The following is a 20,513-nucleotide window of genomic DNA, read 5'->3' as shown; positions in this document are numbered from 1 at the left end:
CATAGGTTAATGGCAACAACTTTCCTTTAATTAATTTGTGACATGCTCCAGGTTGTTTTTTCAGAGAGTGGAGACTATTGAGCCAGGCAATATAATTACATAATCCCCAGATCAACTACCCGCAGGGTTTTTATTTAAATGAAGCAGTCCATTTCCTTCATATCAGTCAGTTCTGGAAATCAGATATGCACTACTGTATATGCACACTTGCATTCTTCCATGAAAGACAACACAACTCATTCAAAGTGTATTGTGGATTATGGGCAATAACTACTTGCTTTTCCTCCTCCTGATTTGTTTGAAGTCCATTATATGCACATATCATTTTAATACTGATTTCTTTATCTGTATACTGTACCACTCTCTGTGTTTAGGTTTTATGGCAAAACTCTTTAGCTCCACTCTTTTATTCCTTGCAGACCAAACTGCAGAAAGAGAAGAGCTATATTTTCCAGCTAATGCTGACATATGAATCTTTGCCCATAGTGGTCCGTAAGACCACTTGACCCTGTAAAACAAGATACAGAAAGAGGGAGAATTACTAGCCTTTGCTCTGTGTGCAACTGGTTTTTCCTTCAATTTCAGTTGGATTGTGAATAGGAACCTCGTCAGCCAAAAAGCCCCATTTATCATTACTACTTCCTTAAACAAAGTGCAAAGTCCTGATGTAGCTAACAACCACCATAGATACTGAAATATCAGAGTATTGTTTATAGTACAACTGAGTAATAATGTTTGACCAATGCTCATGTTGAAGACAGGTTGAAAGAGATAAAACATATGAAGTGGAATCTTCATATGTTACTTTAATGAGTTAGACATGCAAACAAACAGACTGCCGTGATGTATAAAAGGCAAAGAACATCAGGGAGTACATTGATCTAATCCAGGCATAGGCAAACTCCGGCCCTCCAGATGTTTGGGACTACAATTCCCATCATCCTTAGCTAATGACCAATGGTCAGGGATGATGGGAATTGTAGTCCCAAACATCTGGAGGGCCAGAGTTTGCCTATGCCTGATCTAATCTTCTGTCTAATCAATCTGCTTTTCTTTCTAATTTTATTCCTATATAAATCATAACTTTGTACTGCACTGAGTAATTATATGTGGTCCCTGATGGACTCCCCAATTTTTAATGCAGCTGCACAATTTTAAAGCACATTTTTAGGATTGTGAGCCTGTGGATAGGGACCTGGAAAATAGGGACTCTTGTCTTGGAGAGTCTGAGTACACAAGCATGTGGGATTTATGACTCTCCTGAAGTTGTGAGATTACTTTTACCCTCTTCTAGCCTGGCCAGGGCTGATGGGAGTCGGAGTGGGCTATCTTAACATCTTTGCAATGACTGTCACTACCAAGAATGAATTTTTTTTGTAAACTCTGACAGATGCAATGCAATATTTTGTACCATTGTGTAAAATGCTGGGGGTTTTTTGGTGGCCACTAGCTGTATTTTACTCTTATGTCAATGCTTGCTGAAAAATGTAATTTAAAAAGAAGATAACCATTCATTAGGCCACACAGAAGGGTGTTGAGAAATAGTGGGACTTTCTCGCATGCTTTCTCGCATGATTGTGACTCATGATTTAGAGCCCCTCTCATGCGTTAGCTAAATGGGAATTCTCCCCCTGACCCTCTTTTCGTAAAAGAGAGCCAAAAAGAAGAAGCGGTGGTCCCATGGCTAACTGAAGAGTAGAAACGAAAGTGAAAGGCCCGCTTGCTTCCCTGGTGAAAGGATGTTTTTTTTCCTCAGGCTCATCCCCGGGTGATGAACTCGAGAGGCAGGAAACCGCGTGCTTTTTTAAAAAAACAGAATTGAATTGCACAATATCCCAGAAACATGTCAGCAGTGGGGGGAGGGAATTCCTCCCTCCAGTTTGCTGAGGTTGTCGAGAGGCGAGCTCCGAAAAGTTCCGTTTTATGGCTGCGCGAGGAAGCGTTTTCGCCGCGCTGCGTTGCGCAAGGATGCCCGCTCAGAACTTTGCGCGCCTATGAACTTCAGCAATCGTCTCTCGCTGCCCGGGCAAACCACGACCCGGACTTTTGCAAGGCGGGAAACCGAGTTCATCTGAATAGCTTCCCCAGTTGAAAAAGCAAAACCAAAAACTTTTTGTGTGAGGACGCTTTATGTATGGCGCTGGGAGGAGGAGGATTCTGTGGGGGTTGTAGAACGGAACTGTGATGGATGCGAGCGGAATTCGCTTTTTCCTGGAAAAGGACAGCATTGGGTTTGTGAGGGGAATTCGGCTCGCTTCGGTTTCTTAGAGGTTGGACTTGCGCTCTCTGAAGGCAGAGAGAGAGAGAGACTTCCTGCTCTCTGCGCGAGATAACTTTCTGCAGGTGTGTGGGAGGAAGCGAGAGAGACCTCGGTGGCCTCTCCTTTTTCTCTCTCTTTCCAAAAGGGCGTCGGACTGAGCTGCGAAGAGAAGCAACTCGGAGGAGGCGGCTGCTGCAGAAGAAAGCGAGGGACTGGTCGTGTCTGCACGTGTCCTGGTTCTCTTCCACGAAGCTCGCGCGAGGAGGGAGAAGAGGTGTGTGTGTGTGCGCGCGCGCGCGCGCGCGCGGCGCCTCTGGCCTCCCAATTAAAAGTTTTGTGACTTCAGGCGCTTTGTGACTTCACTCGCCTGCCAGGCTGCTCTCCGCTTCCGCGAGCCGGCGCGGCCTCTCTTGCCTCCATGCCTGGCGGCGGGGAGAGGCAGCCGCTGATCCCTAGGGGGCGCCGCTGGCGGTGGCAGCAGCAGCAGCACAGGATGCCCTGCTGCACGCAAGGAGCGGCCTTCGTTCCGACGCTGCTGGTCGTCTGGTCTTCGGCCTCCTTCATCATCTCCTACGTGATCGCTGTCCTCGAAGGCCACGTGGAGCCGCTGTTTCCGTACATCAGGTGAGAGCCCCTGCTGGGGGGAGCAGGAGGAGGGCGCCCTCTGTGGGAGAACCAGGTGGCACCCCCGTGTAGAGGGGTTGCTGGGTACACACGTGCAGTGGGAAGCCAGTGCATCCGATTGCAGGCATGCCAGATCAAGTGGGGGAGGTTTTCTTGACCCCTGGGTGCAGTGGCGTAGCGTGGGGGATGCAGGGGGGGCCGGCCGCACCGGGCGCAACATCTGGGGTTAGGGCAAATCCACAGGTTAGGGGGCGCAAATCCACGGGTTAGGGGGCGCAAATTACTTGCCTTGCCCCGGGTGCTGACAACCCACGCTACGCCACTGCCTGGGTGGGTAAAGGTAAAGGGACCACTGACCATTAGGTCCAGTCGTGGCCAACTCTGGGGTTGCGGCGCTCATCTCGCTTTATTGGCCGAGGGAGCCTGCGTACAGCTTCCGGGTCATGTGGCCAGCATGACTAACCCACTTCTGGCGAACCAGAGCAGCGCACGGAAACGTTGTTTACCTTCCCTCTGGAGCGGTACCTATTTATCTACTTGCACTTTGACGTGCTTTCGAACTGCTAGGTTGGTAGGAGCAGGGACCAAGCAACGGGAGCTCACCCCATCGCGGGGATTTGAACCGCCGACCTTCTGATTGGCAAGTCCTAGGCTCTGTGGTTTAACCCACAGCGCCACCTGCGTCCCTTATGTCTAAATGCTGCCTGTATGGAGAGTTGGGGCAACTCCCTGCATATAGAAAGGTAGCTTTAAGAGAAGGTAGGTGCTTCTCCCTGACATTCTCGCTTTCTGTAAGCAGGGAGTTTTAGTTCATGCAGGGAGTGTTTTGACCTGCAACTTTCCACATGCACCTTTAAGTGGCCCAGGCTATTGGGGACGACGACAACCAATGGCTTCCAGTTACAAGAGCAGAGATTCTGACTAAACATTAGGAGGAATTTTTGGTGGCAAGAGCTGTCAGAGAGTGGAATGGACCCCCTCAGAAGATGGTTGACTCAACTTCAGTGGAGGAGTCGGACCTTGAGGTCCCAACTCTACCATTCTATGATTCTATTTCAGTCTGCTGGATCTATAAACTGGCCCAGAGGGAAGGGGAGTCTGGTGGTAATGTTCTGAGATGATTGGAGTGGACTGTACCACTTCATACAAGAGGGATCATACTGGCAAGTAGACAAGCGGTGTGGTATGGGGAAATGGCTGGGTTAAAGTACTTTATGTGCTAATTTTGACTTGGAGGTTTTCGTTTGATCTTTAAACATAGTGAAGCATTCAAAAGTGTTGTCTCCTTACGGCAGTCTCAAACAGGCATAGGCAAACTTGGCCCTCCAGATGTTTTGGGACTACAACTCCCATCATCCCTGACCACTGGTCCTGCTAGCTAGGGATGATGGGAGTTGTAGGCCCAAAAACATCAGGAGGGCCGAGTTTGCCTATGCCTGTTGCATCCCACATTCTGCTGCATGTGTAGCCTGGCCTGTGAGGTCTTCAGTTCCAAAGTTTAAGGATGTGGTTTTAAGCGCTCACCAATTTGATTAAGGGAGCTTACTGGTATGTAAGCTGCACTGATTTCCATGGGATTTATAGTCTCCAGAAAGTGGGTTTAGGATCGCAACTTTAATGGAATGCTGATTGTCATAAAACAATCCCATGGACAAAACCGAATGAATGCTCAAGACTTAAACCTTGTGCAAGCAAATGAGGCTGAACGCTCAATAAACAGGTTGCCTCGAGGAGCCCATAACTAACAGCAAGTTGTGACAGGACAGTAACAGTTTACTCAAGGCCTAAGACCTACTGAGTAGATGTGCATATTGTTGTAGCTCATGTGTTTAACTGATCCTATGTGTCTTTCCTCAGAAATAAATACCACTGATTTTAGTAGGGCTTACTCCCAAGTAAGGGTGCACAAGTCTTCAACTTTTATTACCCAATCCTTAACCCTGTTTGTTTCTATAAGAAATAGCATCAGGTAAAGTATACTTAGGATAGCGTATTGCAGCTTGAGGTAGAGGTAGCGGTGTAATCCTAACAATATTTACTCAGAAGTAGTAGGACTTACTTCTAGGTAAGTGGGTCAGGATTGCAACCCAAGTCCCACTGAATTTGTTGGGACTTGAACTTGTGGTGGGGAAAACAGCACTTGACTTTGTGATATTGTCCCATCTATGTGGGTTCTGTGCATGGCAGCTGCAAGATTTGCAGAAACACAAAACTGAAGCTTTCCCAGCCTTTCCTCTGTTACCAGTGCAGCAAGCACTTGACTTTCTTCCTGGCTTGCAGCTATGAAAGCCACAGACTTTTTGTCAAGGAAAATAGCAACCTTGCTTATTGTTAGATGACCCTCGGGGGCGTCTCTTCCAACACTACAATTCTATGATTCTAAGAGGGTGTATTCATACACACTTAAGCTTAAGGGAAATGTTTTGTATTCCTATGGCGCAGCGGTTGCCATTCTGCTGCTAAGGAAACTGACCCTGCCGTAAAGTTGGTCTCCAGTGGAAGAAAGAAACTTGGATAGTTTCCCTGAGCATCATTGGTTACTGTACTACTTAACAGCATCTAGTGAGATGACACACAAACAGAGAGAGAGAGTCAGACATGTAATCATATGCAGATACGGGATTTCCTTTGTGCAATTTATATTTAGTAGAAAGTTTTTGGTTTCTGTGGTATGGCCCCTTGGCAACATGACTAATTCCAGGACGCATATTTTCAAATATAAGGTTATTGCCTATTTTTTCCTATAATTTTTCAATTAAATTGTACACACTTTCTTTTTTTCTCATGACCGTGCTGGTTATGGAAACCCGGGAGTATCTTTCATTGTCTTTATGGCTGATATAATGCAGAACCAATCAGTATGTAAGCACATGAAAGTGCAAAAAAAATTAAAAATAAAATCCTTCCTTGTTCTGCTGTGTCTCTCATGCTAGGCCTGAGAGAGTAGAATACACATGCTTTGAGTTGATCTTAAAACTTTAAAAGATGAGGGTAGAATGGAAAGTGCAGCTTCTGGGTGCTGCATGAACTGAATGATCAATGTGTTGGCTCATCATGACCCTACAATCTGAGACAAATAAATGAACAAAAGCAAAGCTGACCATAACTTTTCTTTGTAGTGCTTTACCTTTGTTTAACCTTAATTTCAAGCCTTTTTAAAAAAAAAAAAAAAAAAAAACCTGCCTCAGAGTTAAGCTTTTCAGAACAGCTATTTTTGTTTGGTTGTGTCTCCCCTTAACACAGTGGAAACTGACTTCTGACCAAAACTTTTGTTATATTGCTTTTTAAAAAGGTAAAGGGTAAAGGGACCCCTGACTATTAGGTCCAGTCGTGGCTGACTCTGGGGTTGTGGCGCTCATCTCGCTTTATTGGCTGAGGGAACCGGCGTACAGCTTCCGGGTCATGTGGACAGCATGACTAAGCCGCTTCTGGCGAACCAGAGCAGCGCAGGGAAACGCTGTTTACCTTCCCGCCGGAGTGGTACCTATTTATCTACTTGCACTTTGACGTGCTTTCGAACTGCTAGGTTGGCAGGAACTGGGACCGAGCAACGGGGGCTCACCCCGTGGCGGGGATTCGAACCACGGACCTTCTGATTGGCAAGTCCTAGGCTCTGTGGTTTAACCAGAGGTGGGAGAGGAGGAAAGAGGGACAGAGGCCAGTGTTGCCTGTGGCACCCCTGACCATCATTCAAGCCACCCCAGGGTGCCACAGCACACTGGTGGAAAACCACGGGCCTAAAATAATAGAACCAGAGTGTCTTATTACTGGTTACCCGGACGCAGTTTTTCTAAGTTAAATGTTTATGTTTCTGCTTCCTCACTGTTTTGTCATTGAGGCACAATTCACAGCATAGTTAAAATGTAGTCACATTATAGATGTTATTTAATGACAATCTTTTAAACGCTGCAATTCATGCATAAACCCAATTTTTAAAGGTTTAAATAAAAATGAATGGCATTCAATGCAATTTTAATTACTTGTGATGCTCTTAAACCATTAAGTGTTCCAAGAAGAAATTCAAATTGCACATTGGTCACGTGCAAATTCCATTCTCATCTTACCTAATGCTCTTCAAAGACTTTGAAGTGATTGCAGTTCAGTTTACTATTTAGGTAGTATAGGCCAGTCTCTAATTGAAGAAGTACTTCAGATTTGTCCCAAGTGAGTCACTTGGGACATGAGTTTTCTGCTGTCTACCAAGTTACTTAGAGCTAATTTACAATTAATTTGTGACTCTCAACACTTCTTTAAAAATCCTGCGGATTAAAATAAAAGTAAGGGTGTTTCTAAAAGATGAATAAATAAAGTACTGTATGGGGAACCCAGCTGATGGTTGGCACCGACAGGGAGTTTGTATCTGCAAAGTTTACTTTCAGTTTCAAAGAACCCCATGCTTAGCACTGCAGAGAAACCAGGAATCCTAGTTTTAGTGAGTTAAACAAACCAACTTTGTTTGAAGTTGGCTTGCTTAGCAATCAATCAGATAAAGTAAACTGCAGAATGCTATAGAAAGATTGTGCAGTAAGACCAGCACACACATTCAGGCTGATTCCTATTTGCATATCTCTTGCTAAATTTAAAATCACACATTCATAAGGATGCAGCATGCTTGTTTTCCAGGTTCAGATATTTGCTTCAAGGACTATGGACCAAATATGGAATTTGCAGTAATGAATCAGGAAATGTAAATGAAGTCCCAGCACGACTGGGAGTTCAGGCACTGTCAGTTTGGACACCACCACCAATTATGTGTTTGGTGGAGTGGAAGACAGTTCATTCCTCTCTCACACAGTCTTACACCATTCACAGTTGATAAGTGTCTCAGCACTGATGGAATTATCAATCTGTTGGGCTGTTAGCTATGCTGATTGTTAAGTTGTGGGCGAACATCTTCAGTATATAACACTGATGATAATAGTATATCAGCAGCCCACTCATTTGAATGGCTGTATTCCTATCTCTAGATTATAACCTGATAAAATCGATTGGTTTTTGGTGTGTGTTTTTTTAAAGGATCTACACTGGCAAGAACAGATTTTGAAACAAAGGGGAAATGAGTCACTATCCCTGCCTGCAGAAATTCAAATAAAAAGGGACTTGCTTATTAATACAAATGCACCTCAGAGATACTGGGAGTATTCTACTTTAATTAATGTGCACCAGAGCAGCTTTTCATGGAACAAAATTGAACTTGCTTCCAAAATATATGTGTATAGAATCAGGCTGCACGTTTGCAAACCTGAGCATACAGATCTGGTGGTAAATCTGAAACTGAAGTCAATGGAACTTTCTTCTAAATAAATGTGGTTATGTTCAAGGTGTTACTCACTTACTTATTTTTAGACATGTTTCATTGACTTCAGTGTAATGTTGGTTAATGTTTCTCTGACTTGATTAGCAAAGCTGTTTTTCTTTTTTCTTCTTCTAAAGGAGTATGGATATTACATGGTATTTAATAAACCTTACCAGTAAAAATGCAGCAAAAGTGACTGTCATTATTATTTCAGTTAGATTTAAATGTGTTCCTTGTATATTACAACTGCATGTTTTTGTTTTTTTAGTGACACAGGAGCAAAACCTCCAGAAAGTGGTATTTTTGGATTTATGATTAACATTTCAGCATTCCTAGGTATGTATGTATGTGTCTATTGTTACATTTTTAATTTAAAATTTCTAGTCTGTCTCATCCTAAGACTTGACTGGGTAAAAATGATTACCTGTAAAATGGGCACATATTTTCAGATAGGAAAAACCACAAAAAATGCAGCATTCTCTCTGCTCTGGATTTATGTGGCATTGGCCGCTAGAAGTCAGCCCAAACCCAGTAGTCTTAAAGTGAATTTTATCATCAATGTTAGCTATATAAATTTTAATCCAGGGTAGTTTCTGAATTCTGGCATTCAGAGATATTAGGAAGGGAAGTAGGCTTTCTGTGACAAATTTCCAAGAAATGCCTATGTTGGAGAGGGGATGGAGAAAGGTTAAGACCAAGCACTATCCCTTTCTGAAGTACCGTTTTGCAAAAGTCAGAGTTTAGAACTGTGAATTGCATGGATCCTGCACGAGTCAGACTTTGGTCCTTTGAGTTCTAGTAATTTGTTTAGGTTTTTTAAGTAGCTGTATTGTTTCATCCTGCATTGTGATTTGTTTTGATCTTTTTGTTAGTTACCTTGGTTTTCTTTGGAAATACAGTGGTACCTCGGGTTAAGTACTTAATTCGTTCCGGAGGTCCGTTCTTAACCTGAAACTGTTCTTAACCTGAAGCACCACTTTAGCTAATGGGGCCTCCTGCTGCCGCCGCGCCGCCGCCGCATGATTTCTGTTCTCATCCTGAAGCAAAGTTCTTATCCTGAAGCACTATTTCTGGGTTAGCGGAGTCTGTAACCTGAAGTGTATGTAACCTGAAGCGTATGTAACCCGAGGTACCACTGTAATGGAATATACATCTTTTAATAAATCGGTATCTTACATTTTTCCACAGGGTGGGTTAGCAACTGTTTTTGCAAATGGAAGAAATTAAAGGGGTGCATCCCTGGGGCCGAGGAGCAAGCTTAGCTGCGAGCCCAGGTTGTCCCAATCATTTGATCATCAAATCTGCATAACTTCTGCCCGTCACCTGTGTTCCCCGCCCAAGGTTCTGCTCTTGGTTGTTCCAGAATGGGACAGAATGTTGGGAACTAAAATGAATGAAAAGCATTATTTGAGGCCTCCATCTTTTGCTCACTGTGTTGCGCAGAAGAGCTTTATAGCATATAAATTATCTGAATAGGATGGAGAATCTTCTCTTGTGTTGTTGGGATCAGATCAAAGTGGGTTGAATGATTTTCTTTTAGTCCCAATTTCTTAATAACTTGCATTTTTGTCTTTTTTCCAAAAAAAGGTGCAGTTACGATGTATGCAAGATACCTAATTGTCAAGGAGCAAAATGAAGTGACACGTTTCGTTTCCCCCTGTTTCAATTTACTATCACTCTTTGTTGGATGGATAGGTTGTGTTGGAATGGGCATTGTTGCAAGCTTTCAGGTAGGCCCAAATAAAATTTATCTTTCTGTCTGTCTTTCCTCAATTGATATGTTGCTTCTCCTTCATCTGGCCTACAAGTAGTTAAGAATACCATATATATATCCCATTCTAAAGCCTGTCCTTAAAAAAACAAAAACAAAACCTATGGGCAAATCAGCAACCAAGAATTAGAACTAATACTGCATGGAGCAATGCAATGACTCTCTCATCCAGAGGTCAAAGTCCTCCTAAAGGCTGTTTCTTGGTTTACTGAATGACAGGCACGTGGTGGCCATTGAAGGAGTGCGGGGCAGATAATTCCAGGTGTCTGTCACTATTACAGATAGTCAACAACCACAAAAAAATGTGGTTCTCCCAACAATGTTCCTTTGGAAGATCTAATGGCATCAAATGATGGTATGGAAATAAACGAGAGAAGGCATTTTAGAAACAATTTATTATATACCTGGCAGCTATTTAACACACATGTTGATGGCTTGAGCCCTCTTCCAGCCCACTGCTATGTCCAGATACCTGTTCAGAGTAGCTAGCTGCTAAACAAAGACAAAATTCCATTGCTTGATTGTTTTGTTTAAATCTGTGTTGCTAGTTTCATGCCTTCCCATGGTTATTAATGCACTGCTGTGCGGAATTAGCAAGTGGACAAGTCAAATTGTCCTTAACCCTTCACATTGTGACATTTCCTTCTATATATTTAGAAGCTGTGCCCCGTGCCTTAGGTTTTGCAAGAATTTGTAGCATAAGATATGAGAAGAGTGAATGAGGTAATTAACTTCATGTGCAGATGCCAAAGTCAAGCAAGGTTAAGCAGATTGTTCAAGGCCAACTAGCAAATAACAAGAACCAAAATCTCACCCTTCGATTCTGAAGCCAGGATCTTGATCACAGAACTGTGGATATTCTGCAGAAAATAATTATTGGTTGCATAAAATAAGCATGACAGAAAACAAGGTCACATTGCTTTTCTATGTGGTGGTTCTCCCCTATCATTTAATTGTTTGGTTGAAAAAGAAGTGCAAGCATATCAAAAAGGGAGAGAACAAAGAATAACATGTGTAAACCATAAAGCATCACAGCTCTTCTGTGCAGTTTTGACTGTCCTGGAACCATATGGAAAATTCTGAGAACAGGAATGCACAATGCATCAAAGTTTCTTTTCAGTCTCATCTGCGGAGATATTGACAAATCCAGTCTGTCTTCTTGTGTTTACCCTCTGCGTATTTGCTGCAGTATCAGTCTCCTTTTTGTGTTTATTAGCGAAATTGCAATTGCAATAGTAGATAATACTTTTCCAATTGTCTTTTCAGGAGCTAGCAGTTCCTGCTGTCCATGATGGAGGTGCTCTTTTAGCTTTCATGTCTGGCGCTCTGTACATTGTGCTTCAGACTGTAATCTCTTACAAGTCGCATCCACAATGGAGCAGTTTGTGTGCATGTCACACAAGGCTGTTCTTCTGTGTAATGACTTGGGTAGCTATCATTCCCAGTATCCTTTTCAGTATGTCACTCTGCCTGTTTAAATAATCTACCTTAACAACAACAACCCATTCCTATTGCATTCAGTTATTTGAAATGCCTTCACTGAAAGTAACATTCTGCTATTCTCTAGATCTTCTATTATTGAGGCTTAGCAGACTACTAGGAATGGGACGATTTGACGATTACAGCCATAAAATTTAAGTAACGTTGAGAGTTGGAGTTAGGGTCTTGTTTACGTGATCATTGGTTCTGAGGTACCGCGCCACTTCCCCTCTCAGCACCGCGCCACTTCCCCTCTCCGCTCCGGAGCCCTTAACCGGACTCCTTCACCAATTGGGGGGGGGCACAAAAGTCCCACGGTCACAGGCTTCACCCGCCTGTGATTTTTGAAGGGTCCCCGCTGCGCCGTAGCGGTACAGACCCGATTTCCGCAGAGCCGGTCCCCTCCAAGTCAGAGGGAATCCGCCATTGCCGATGGCGCCACCCCGGAAGTTTCTGAGGTATTGGCCCTTTGAATTTATTTCCTTCTCGTGATTTGGTTATATGACCCAAGGGTTTGTGCAAGCTTGGTTGCACTCAAAAGCATGGCTGACGATAAAACCAAGGAAAAGAATCCCTGGATGATCAAGGGCTGTTTGCTTGTGTTGGTTATTATTCAGGGATGGATGAAGTTATGCAGTCACAGCAAGTAGAGAGCAGAGGTACCAACCATGAGAGTAAAATAACAAGACTACTGAGAATCGCCAAGGTCATCAGGCCATAGATTCCAAGTGGTTTTGCCTTTGCCCTGCCGCTTTCCCTTGGGAACCCCGCTCTTTAGCAATAAATCAGAACCAGTAGCAATCCGTGGGAAACCCAGCTGACGTTTGCTCCAATTCAGCAGTAAAGAGCAAGTTTTCCCCAGGGAAGAGGAAGTGTGGATAAGTCCTTATTCCAAAACAGTTCTGAGGACAGAATTGCATGTGTGGCTACTCTGAGATTTGATGGTAATAAAAGTTCCTGAAGTGACTGTGATTTGCCAACCTACAGTTCATATCATTTTGGAAAACTTTTAAACATTAAAAAAAATATATCAATCAATCAAAGGTCCTATCATTGAAATAAAAAGTCTGTGACCAGAGGGGAAAAAAAAACATTTAGGCATTTAAAATCTAAACCGGATGCTAACTTCATCTGCTTTCCTGTTTGGTGAACTTTGTTACATGACCGTGCACCAAATATTTGTGGCTGTATAAATTCTAAAATGAGACGTGTGTCATACTTCTTGCAATTGTCTGTGGAAGTTTGTGTATGTTTGTGTGCTGGCTCCCGCTGACTGTTCCATTCCTCTGTGTGAATAATTACGTATTGCTGCATTACAAGCCAAAAATAGCATTACATTTTAAATCGGTTGTTTCCCTTTAACACCTCCTCCAGTGATTGCGTGTGCTTCACTAGTTTCCATAACAAAGATTGAGTGGAATCCAGGTGAAAAGGTAAATTCGTACTAAGTAAAAATATATAATCGTTTTTCCATTTTGTTTGGTTGTTCAATACTTTCAAATTAAGACAGGCAAAAGTAGACAACAAAGGACTTAACTTTGATAAGTTTGAAGCTGCACAGACTAAGCTAAGTTGTGCAAGGCTAAGAACCATTTTGCATTTACATAGATAGCCATGGTTATAAAAGCTGCCATATTGTTTCGGGATATTTAATATAATGCAAAAGAATGTACGTACCTTTTAACATCTAAGCGTGTTTAACGTTGGTGATAGGTAAATTGAGAACAAGATGAGCTTTCTTTCTAAGTTAGCACTGAGAATGCATAGGTGTGCCAACATCAGGATACAGAGGGGAAGACACATATTCTCCCCGCAAAAAAAAGGGCATTGCAGGGCATACACTGTTACTTACCTCTGCCCCATTTTATTCACTCATTCCACTGGGTGGCCAGAGCTGTCAGAATCTCCTTTTGTATCATCAAGCGCAGCAAGCAAAAAGCAGACTTTTCGCCTTTGTGTTTGGGGAAGCAGTAATGCTCCTCTCCTTGCTGCGAGCAGGCTCCTTACACTTGGGGTCAGAATGAGCGAAGCAAATAATAATAATAATAATAATAATAATAATAATAATAATAATAAATTATTTATACCCTGGCCATCTGGCTGGGTTTCCCCAGCCACTCTGGGTGGCTCCCAACAAAATATTGAAACAGAATAAAACATCAAACATTTAAAACTTCCCCAAACAGGGCTGCCTACAGATGTCTTCCAAAAGTCAGATAGTTGCTTATTTCCTTGACATCTGGTGGGAGAGCATTCCACATGGCGTCACCACCGAGAAGGCCCTCTGCCGGGTTCCCTGTAACCTCACTTCTCGCAGTGAGGGAACCACCCGAAGGCCCTTGGAGCTGGACCTCAGTGTCTGGGCTGAACGATGGGGGTGGAGACGCTCCACCTTCCTGGTACAACATAGTGTTCATTTAAGGTTTAATGGTTCCTATAGCTGCTGCAGCCCTATTTCAGTTTGGGAATGAAATGGTTCAGTGACAACATCTGCGTAGGAATCAGGGGGTAAGAAGCTACACATTTGGGTTTTGGAGGCTGTGCACGGGGTTTGAAGTGGTATAAATGAAGGAGTTTGCATAATCAGCCCTATCCTACCTTTAGGCGGATACGTACTAAATTTAGGAGATGTGCACTAAATTCAGACGCCTTCAGCTGCAAATGTGTCTCTTGCTTCGGTCTCTACAGCCACAGTAGGCACTACAACCTTCCAACAGCTTGACCTCACCCCCAAAGCTTCAATCCTCCACTGTCTCCCAAGGCAGACAGATGCCAGCATCATTTACCGTATTTTTCGCTCTATAACACGCACCCGACCATAACACGCACGTAGTTTTTAGAGGAGGAAAATCCGTAGGCATGCCACCCATAGGCATTCCCTCCATAACACGCACAGACATTTCCCCTTACTTTCTAGGAGGAAAAAAGTGAGTGTTATGGTGCAAAAAATACGGTATTTAATTGTGATTGTGCTTGCCAAAAATTTCTGCTTATGCACCCATATATATGCACTTACCTGCTGAGGATAACACTTATTTGCTGCATTTATAGGCAGCCTTTTTGCTGAGGCATCCAGAGGGGAGGTTTACAATTTTAAAATACCAAAAGAAAAAAAATAAAAGAAAATTGGCTGCAGTGAGGGGAACAGTCTTGACTAGAGTGGACCAGATGATTCATTTGTCTGCCTCCCTCACTGTCTTCATGCATCTAAAGAAACAGGCTTTAGTCCATTAAAACGTCTGCCTTAATATATTTGTTAATCTTTAAGGAGCAACAAGGCACTCTGTTTTTGCTGCAGCAACAGACTAACCTCGCTGGAAATTCCTAATTTCTGCAAGTATTTCTGTGGGTATGATATACCACAAGAGGGAGCACGTGCCTTATGAATCTCATAAAATTAAAATAAAAAGGTTGGGGTGGGGAGAATGCACCTTGCTACAGAGTGTAAATGGGTGAAAATAATCCCTAATGATTCTTTTTAACAATATGTTTGTATCCTGAGGCATGAGAGGCTTTATTTATTTGAATATTTGTAAGCAGCCAGGTCAAAAAAATATCAAGGCGGAATGCAGTAAAATAATTAAGAACATCATAAAACTTCAAAATCTTAAAATGGCAAAATACTGAACAAGTGACCAATAGGCTATCTTGAAAATCTAGATTATTATTATTTTTAAACAGCTTTTCTTACAAGACGGTAAAAAAGTCTTAAAAGCAATACCCATCAAAGAGAGAAAACTGTAATAAAATAATTCAAAATTTCGGAATGATTAACAAGGAAATGTGAACCTCAGTGTCTCCAATGTAATTGTTCTAAGGAGTTTAATTTTTTTATATAAAAAAATAAATAAATACAAAATGTATTTCTCCAAAATAAAAATAGGCATTTTCTTTGTGTTCCTGGTGTATACATTAATTGGTATCTGCCTGTCTGACTTGCCTTCTGTTTGCCATGTTTGGTGTTTAGAATTACTTTTTATTTCTCCTTTCCATTAGGATTACGTGTTTCATTTTGTGAGTGCAATCTGCGAATGGGTAGTAGCCTTCAGTTTTGTTTTCTTCTTCTTAACTTTCATCGGAGATTTTCAGGTGGGTATGGCAGAACAAAAGGTTTCATGTACAGAGCAAAAGGGCTTCAGAGTCTGAGGGCCAAACTGTACATTGCCATAAGCATATTGCTTTAAACGTCATTTCTGTTCTTAAGAAAAAGCAGCCATGCTCCAGAATGCACACTAAATCTGGATCAAGGGACCATGCCAGTAGGCTGCCAAAAATCCATCTGCTGCAGCTGCTCTTGTTGTTCTTGTTGTTCATAGATGCCCTTCAACAAAGGTTATTAGTGATAAAATGCAAAATAGAACAGAGCAATAAATTCACAATAATGATCATCAGCAGAATACATTGTCACAGAACAAACAGCACAATAACCTTGTTAACCCTCCTATTTTGAACAGAGCAGCTGTGTTTTCAGTGACAAAAATATGTCAACAAGGGGGATGAGCATAGCTCTAGTGGAAGGGAATTCCACAGCCTGAACCAAAAGGCCCTCTTATCATTTCTGCATGGCCCCTATTTGTCCCTGAAAGTGGTGGTTTCAGCATATGGTACCCTTAGGCAAAAAGAGCGGCAGTGGGGATAATTTTGGCCATTAATTCTGAACTGGAAAAAACTGCAGTTTCAGACACATTCGAGTTTCTGAAAAACTACTGCCCGTACCCAGCCTTTAGTTGCCAATTTTGGCAGTAGACAGGTGCATTTTTTTTTTAAAAAAAAAATCTGTTCACCATAGATACACATATGCATGACTTTGGGTTGTAGCCAGTCTGTTTTGGGATGAGGTCAATTTTATTAGCTTTGCCTGAATTTAAATTATATTTAAGATTGGGGCCCCAGCTCTCTTCAAATACTAGATGAAATGAATCCTTTTCTACTAATGCCAAATATTTTGTCATTTTTCTGCCTACATGCCTGTCTACTGTATAACACATGTGCAGCCAGTACTTTGTAGTGACTGGTTATTCTCCTTTTCTTTTTGTTCCAGGGAGTTACAATACGGATATCAACAGAGCTACATGGAAACCTATGACCACTTTTTATAGTTTGAATCATAGAAACTGGGGTCGAGGGCATTAAAGAAATTGTTGGGGAGACTCCAGAACGGTAAAATCTGGTGTGACGCAAACCTGGTGGATCAACGCTGCAAGTTTGCCTAATCATAGCCAAGGGAGAGACTATTTTTACTTTTACTAATATCCCCATGTGCCTCGGTTCCCCTTTTAACCTGTGTTCTAAATCCTTTTTGTATTTTTAAATACTTCTTTCCAGTTTCATTTTTACAAATGGGAATGTCTGAAAAACGTTAACTTCTGGAAAAAAAGGAGAGGAAGAGACGTCCCTCCTCGACAACTGTTGCCTTCTTTCTATTTGTTGGAAGTCACGATGGCCTCAAAAGTAAAACTCAGGCTGCAGTCTGGTGAACTCGGTCCCACTGGTGAACTTGGTGGGGCTTTCTTTCAACTGACTGTGCTTAAGATTGTGTTTTAAAATGCCTAGTATTCATTGTGGATAGTAATGTCTGCTTTTATGTATTAGGAAATAAACTGGCCCTGATCTAAAGAGAGGTTGTTGTGGTTCAGGTCCTTTTTGAACATTAAGGGGCTTCAGCAAGGCTTGCTCAAGGCTTCTCGCTGCTTCAGATAAAAGAATAAGATGTTCTGGCTACAGAAACTAACCAGGTTGGCAGTTGAATATTACTTCAGCACTAGCTGCCTCTATTGCACCTGAGGGCACTAAGCTAGTTTAGCGGGTGCAGGAAAACCTTTATGGCAGAGGCAACTCTGTCCTTGCCTCACCACCACTGCCTGCCCCTCAACATCTGCCGCCTGAGACATCTTCCTCATGTCCTCAGGCTAGCCATGGCCTTCAGTTAGTCATGGCTAACTGGGCCTTTTGGGCTACATGTCCTATTGAAATCAAACAGGGGTGGCTACATTTTTTTTTGAGCCAAGGGCTACGTTGAGTGCTGGCCGGTCCTCCAGGAGTCGCATGTCGTTGAAAACAGCTCCATGCAAACCAGGAAGTGACCTCTCCAGACAATGGAAGGACCCTTCTTATCTATAGCTGTGATCTCCTGGGTGACGCTATTAGACAGTTGAATGTGCATGCATACTCTGTTCATTTCCCTACCCCCCCTCCATGTGGCCCCGGGCCCTGGCAACCCACGCTACGCCACTGATTTATGCTATACACATTTACTTGGAAATAACATCCCATTGAACTCAGCAGGAGTTAGAAAAGCTAACTAGCTCTGGACTGGGGTCAAAGTCTATCTTTTCCATTAGTGATACTAAAAACACTTCCAGGAGATGTGTGCATATGTGCCATAAGAAGTAACTTTATAAATTAACTAAATGCACATATAGGCTTTTCTTTACTCGACAGGAGAATCATTTTGTTGTTGTTGTTTTAAAAAATATATATTTCTCTGTTACAGTGGTGCCCCGCAAGACGAAATTAATTCGTTCCGCAAGTTTTGCTGTCTAGCGAATTTTTCGTCTTGCGAATTATTATTTAGACAAAGGAAACAAAGTCGCGAGACGTTTTCGTCTTGCGAAGCAAGCCCATAGGGAAATTCGTCTTGCGAGGCAACTCGCAAACGGAAAAACCTTTCGTCTAGCGAGTTTTTTGTCTTGCGAGGCATTCGTCTTGCGAGGTACCACTGTATTTTGGAAAAGGAAGGACAAAATTAATATCTGTGGTGAAAATCTGAGATGTGAAAAAATATGTAGGTGAACATAAATGCTGAACAAAATTAACAGGGGACTGCTTGTACAAATCAGATTGCTAAGGGTTTTTTGTATGTCTAGAATAATGTATGTATAATACTTTCTTGACTGCACAGTAGATGGCACTAAAGGACCATATTGGTAGTGTGTATTGCCCCCAAATCCTTAAATAATAATTGATCTACTTCCCTGGGAAGAAGTAAATGTGTGGGCAGCTTGAAGTCTGATCAGATAGTCACCATAAGACAAATTAATTGCTTTTTCCTATGCTTGTAGAAAAAAGCAGCTGCTAATCAGAATGTATTTATACTAATTTTCATTATAGGCTACTTTTGGATCAAACCCCGAGGTGACTTCCAATATAATAATTAACAAAAAGACCTATTGAACCAGCACAGAATTAATTCAGATGGCTTTCAAATAAAACTATTATCACATTGCCCTAAAATCTCTCTCTAGTGTTGCAGGCAATATTTATTTAACAATAGAAGTAGCTATCTGTTACCTGGCTGGTGTATGAATGACCAAGCTAGTCTGCCAAGTGTCTTGACAATAATTTTACTCTTAATTGTCAGGCATGGCTGATGGGGTGTTGACTGGTCACATAAACTGTGCCATAGTTACCTCAGCAAACATTAATATGGAACCACATTGACTAAGCAGCTTGTGGAGGGAAGTTTATGGAACTCTTTACAATCTCCTATGGATTTTATTGCTCTGAAATACGTTGTTGTTCTGTGCAAGCCTAAAGGCACAAAGAAAAGCAAACCTTCAATATGGTGCTATGAAAGAAAACCCTATTGAAATGCCCAATGTGCTTTAGCTAAAGACAACCTTCAGTTCTGTCACTGTTCTTCTGGGAAACCAACATCTTCCCAGAGAGATTTCAGTATTTTATAAGGATTATGTCATTGATAAAGTTTCAATTTTAGCACTACTTGAGCCTCTTTTCATTGCTTCATTGAGGTTTCGGCACTATCTCATCTTTTATGCCTTCCTCCTTGTGCTGCTGCTGTTGTTGGCATCCATCTTTCTTGAGAGACGAGGGAAGAGTGCGCCATTGGGGATAAAGTAAACCATTGGAGAGTTACAGTGCCTGCTGTGGCTGTAGAGATCGATATGGGAGACACATGTTTTATTGCAGCTGGGGCAGATGGAGGTGTCCAGATACACCGTGGCATTTCTTCTCTCTGTGCTCCTCCCAGTTTCTCAGGAAACTGCTGTGGATACATGACCTGGCTGTCTCCAGGCACTGCGGCTGTATGCAAGAGATTTCCACACAGCATAGTTAATGCTGCCAGCCTTCATGTAATGTTTGCAGACATCTTTAGAACACAGAGTTGGTCTGCCAATGGGCCTGGTGCCTGAAGCCAGACTTGAGAGACCACACCTTTGTTTCAGACTCTGTCCTGCTATGTGATGCCCCAAATCTTCCTGACACGGTACATATGGAAGGCATTGAGGCTTTGCTCCTGGCGGTTGTAAGTTGCCCATGACTTCCATAAAGCAGCGTGCTCAGCACGCAAGCCTGGTACTCCTTCATCTTGGACCATCTCCTTTTGGAGAGGTGAGCCATTGCCATGGCTGCCTTACCAATATGCTTGCCCAAGGAAAGGTTCCTCAGTGCTGATGTGTGGAGTGCTGGTGATGTCCTGACCCACTATGTTGGTCTTCATCAGGCTGAACTCCATGCAGGCTTGGGCAAAACAGTTGGTGAGTCTCTGTAGAGCTTCCTTGGAGTGCGCTGTCAAGGCTGCATCATCTGCAAACGATATATCCTCCTGCAAGCTTGACCTATTTACCCTGCCTCTAGATCAGTAGTCTCCAACCTTTTTAGACCCTGTACCCACATGCATTTGGAGATCCATTTCTTAATATTTTACCATATATTTGCATGGCGGAAAAGCTTCTGTTGTTCCCCACCTCGGGTCATTCCATGACTCACTAGCGGCTCCCACAGCCAGTGTGGTGTAGTGGTTAAGAGCGGTAGACTCGTAATCTGGTGAACCGGGTTCGCTTCCCCGCTCCTCCACATGCAGCTGCTGAGTGACCTTGGGCTAGTCACACTTCTCTGAAGTCTCTCAGCCTCACTCACCTCATAGAGTGTTTTGTTGTGGGGGAGGAAGGGAAAGGAGAATGTTAGCCGCTTTGAGACCCCTTAGGGTATAAAGCGGGATATCAAATCCAAACTCTTCTTCATCTTCTCCCAACCCACCTGCTGAAGACCAGAGCTCTAGATTATCAGTTTTAAATAACTTGTGCTAGTATTCAGCCTTGAGTGCCCAGTTCGTTTCACTG

At 42.7% G+C, this 20,513-nt stretch overlaps 1 protein-coding gene across 1 annotated transcript; it reads left to right on the top strand.

Moving 5' to 3' along the window:
• The first annotated feature begins 1,800 nt into the window (after positions 1-1,800).
• DRAM1 (DNA damage regulated autophagy modulator 1) lies at positions 1,801-17,050 on the top strand. Its single transcript, XM_028746050.2, has 7 exons — positions 1,801-2,884; positions 8,449-8,516; positions 9,768-9,910; positions 11,218-11,395; positions 12,805-12,863; positions 15,427-15,519; positions 16,472-17,050. Exons 1-7 carry the CDS (start codon positions 2,679-2,681, stop codon positions 16,514-16,516), a joined length of 792 nt encoding a protein of 263 aa, XP_028601883.1. The 5' UTR covers positions 1,801-2,678; the 3' UTR covers positions 16,517-17,050.
• Positions 17,051-20,513: the final 3,463 nt, after the last annotated feature.

The sequence above is a fragment of the Podarcis muralis genome, chromosome 10, assembly GCF_964188315.1.
Source record: "Podarcis muralis chromosome 10, rPodMur119.hap1.1, whole genome shotgun sequence".
NCBI lineage: Eukaryota > Metazoa > Chordata > Lepidosauria > Squamata > Lacertidae > Podarcis > Podarcis muralis.
The sequence above is the reverse complement of the archived record's forward strand: the minus strand, read 5'-3'. Positions and strand labels throughout refer to the sequence as shown.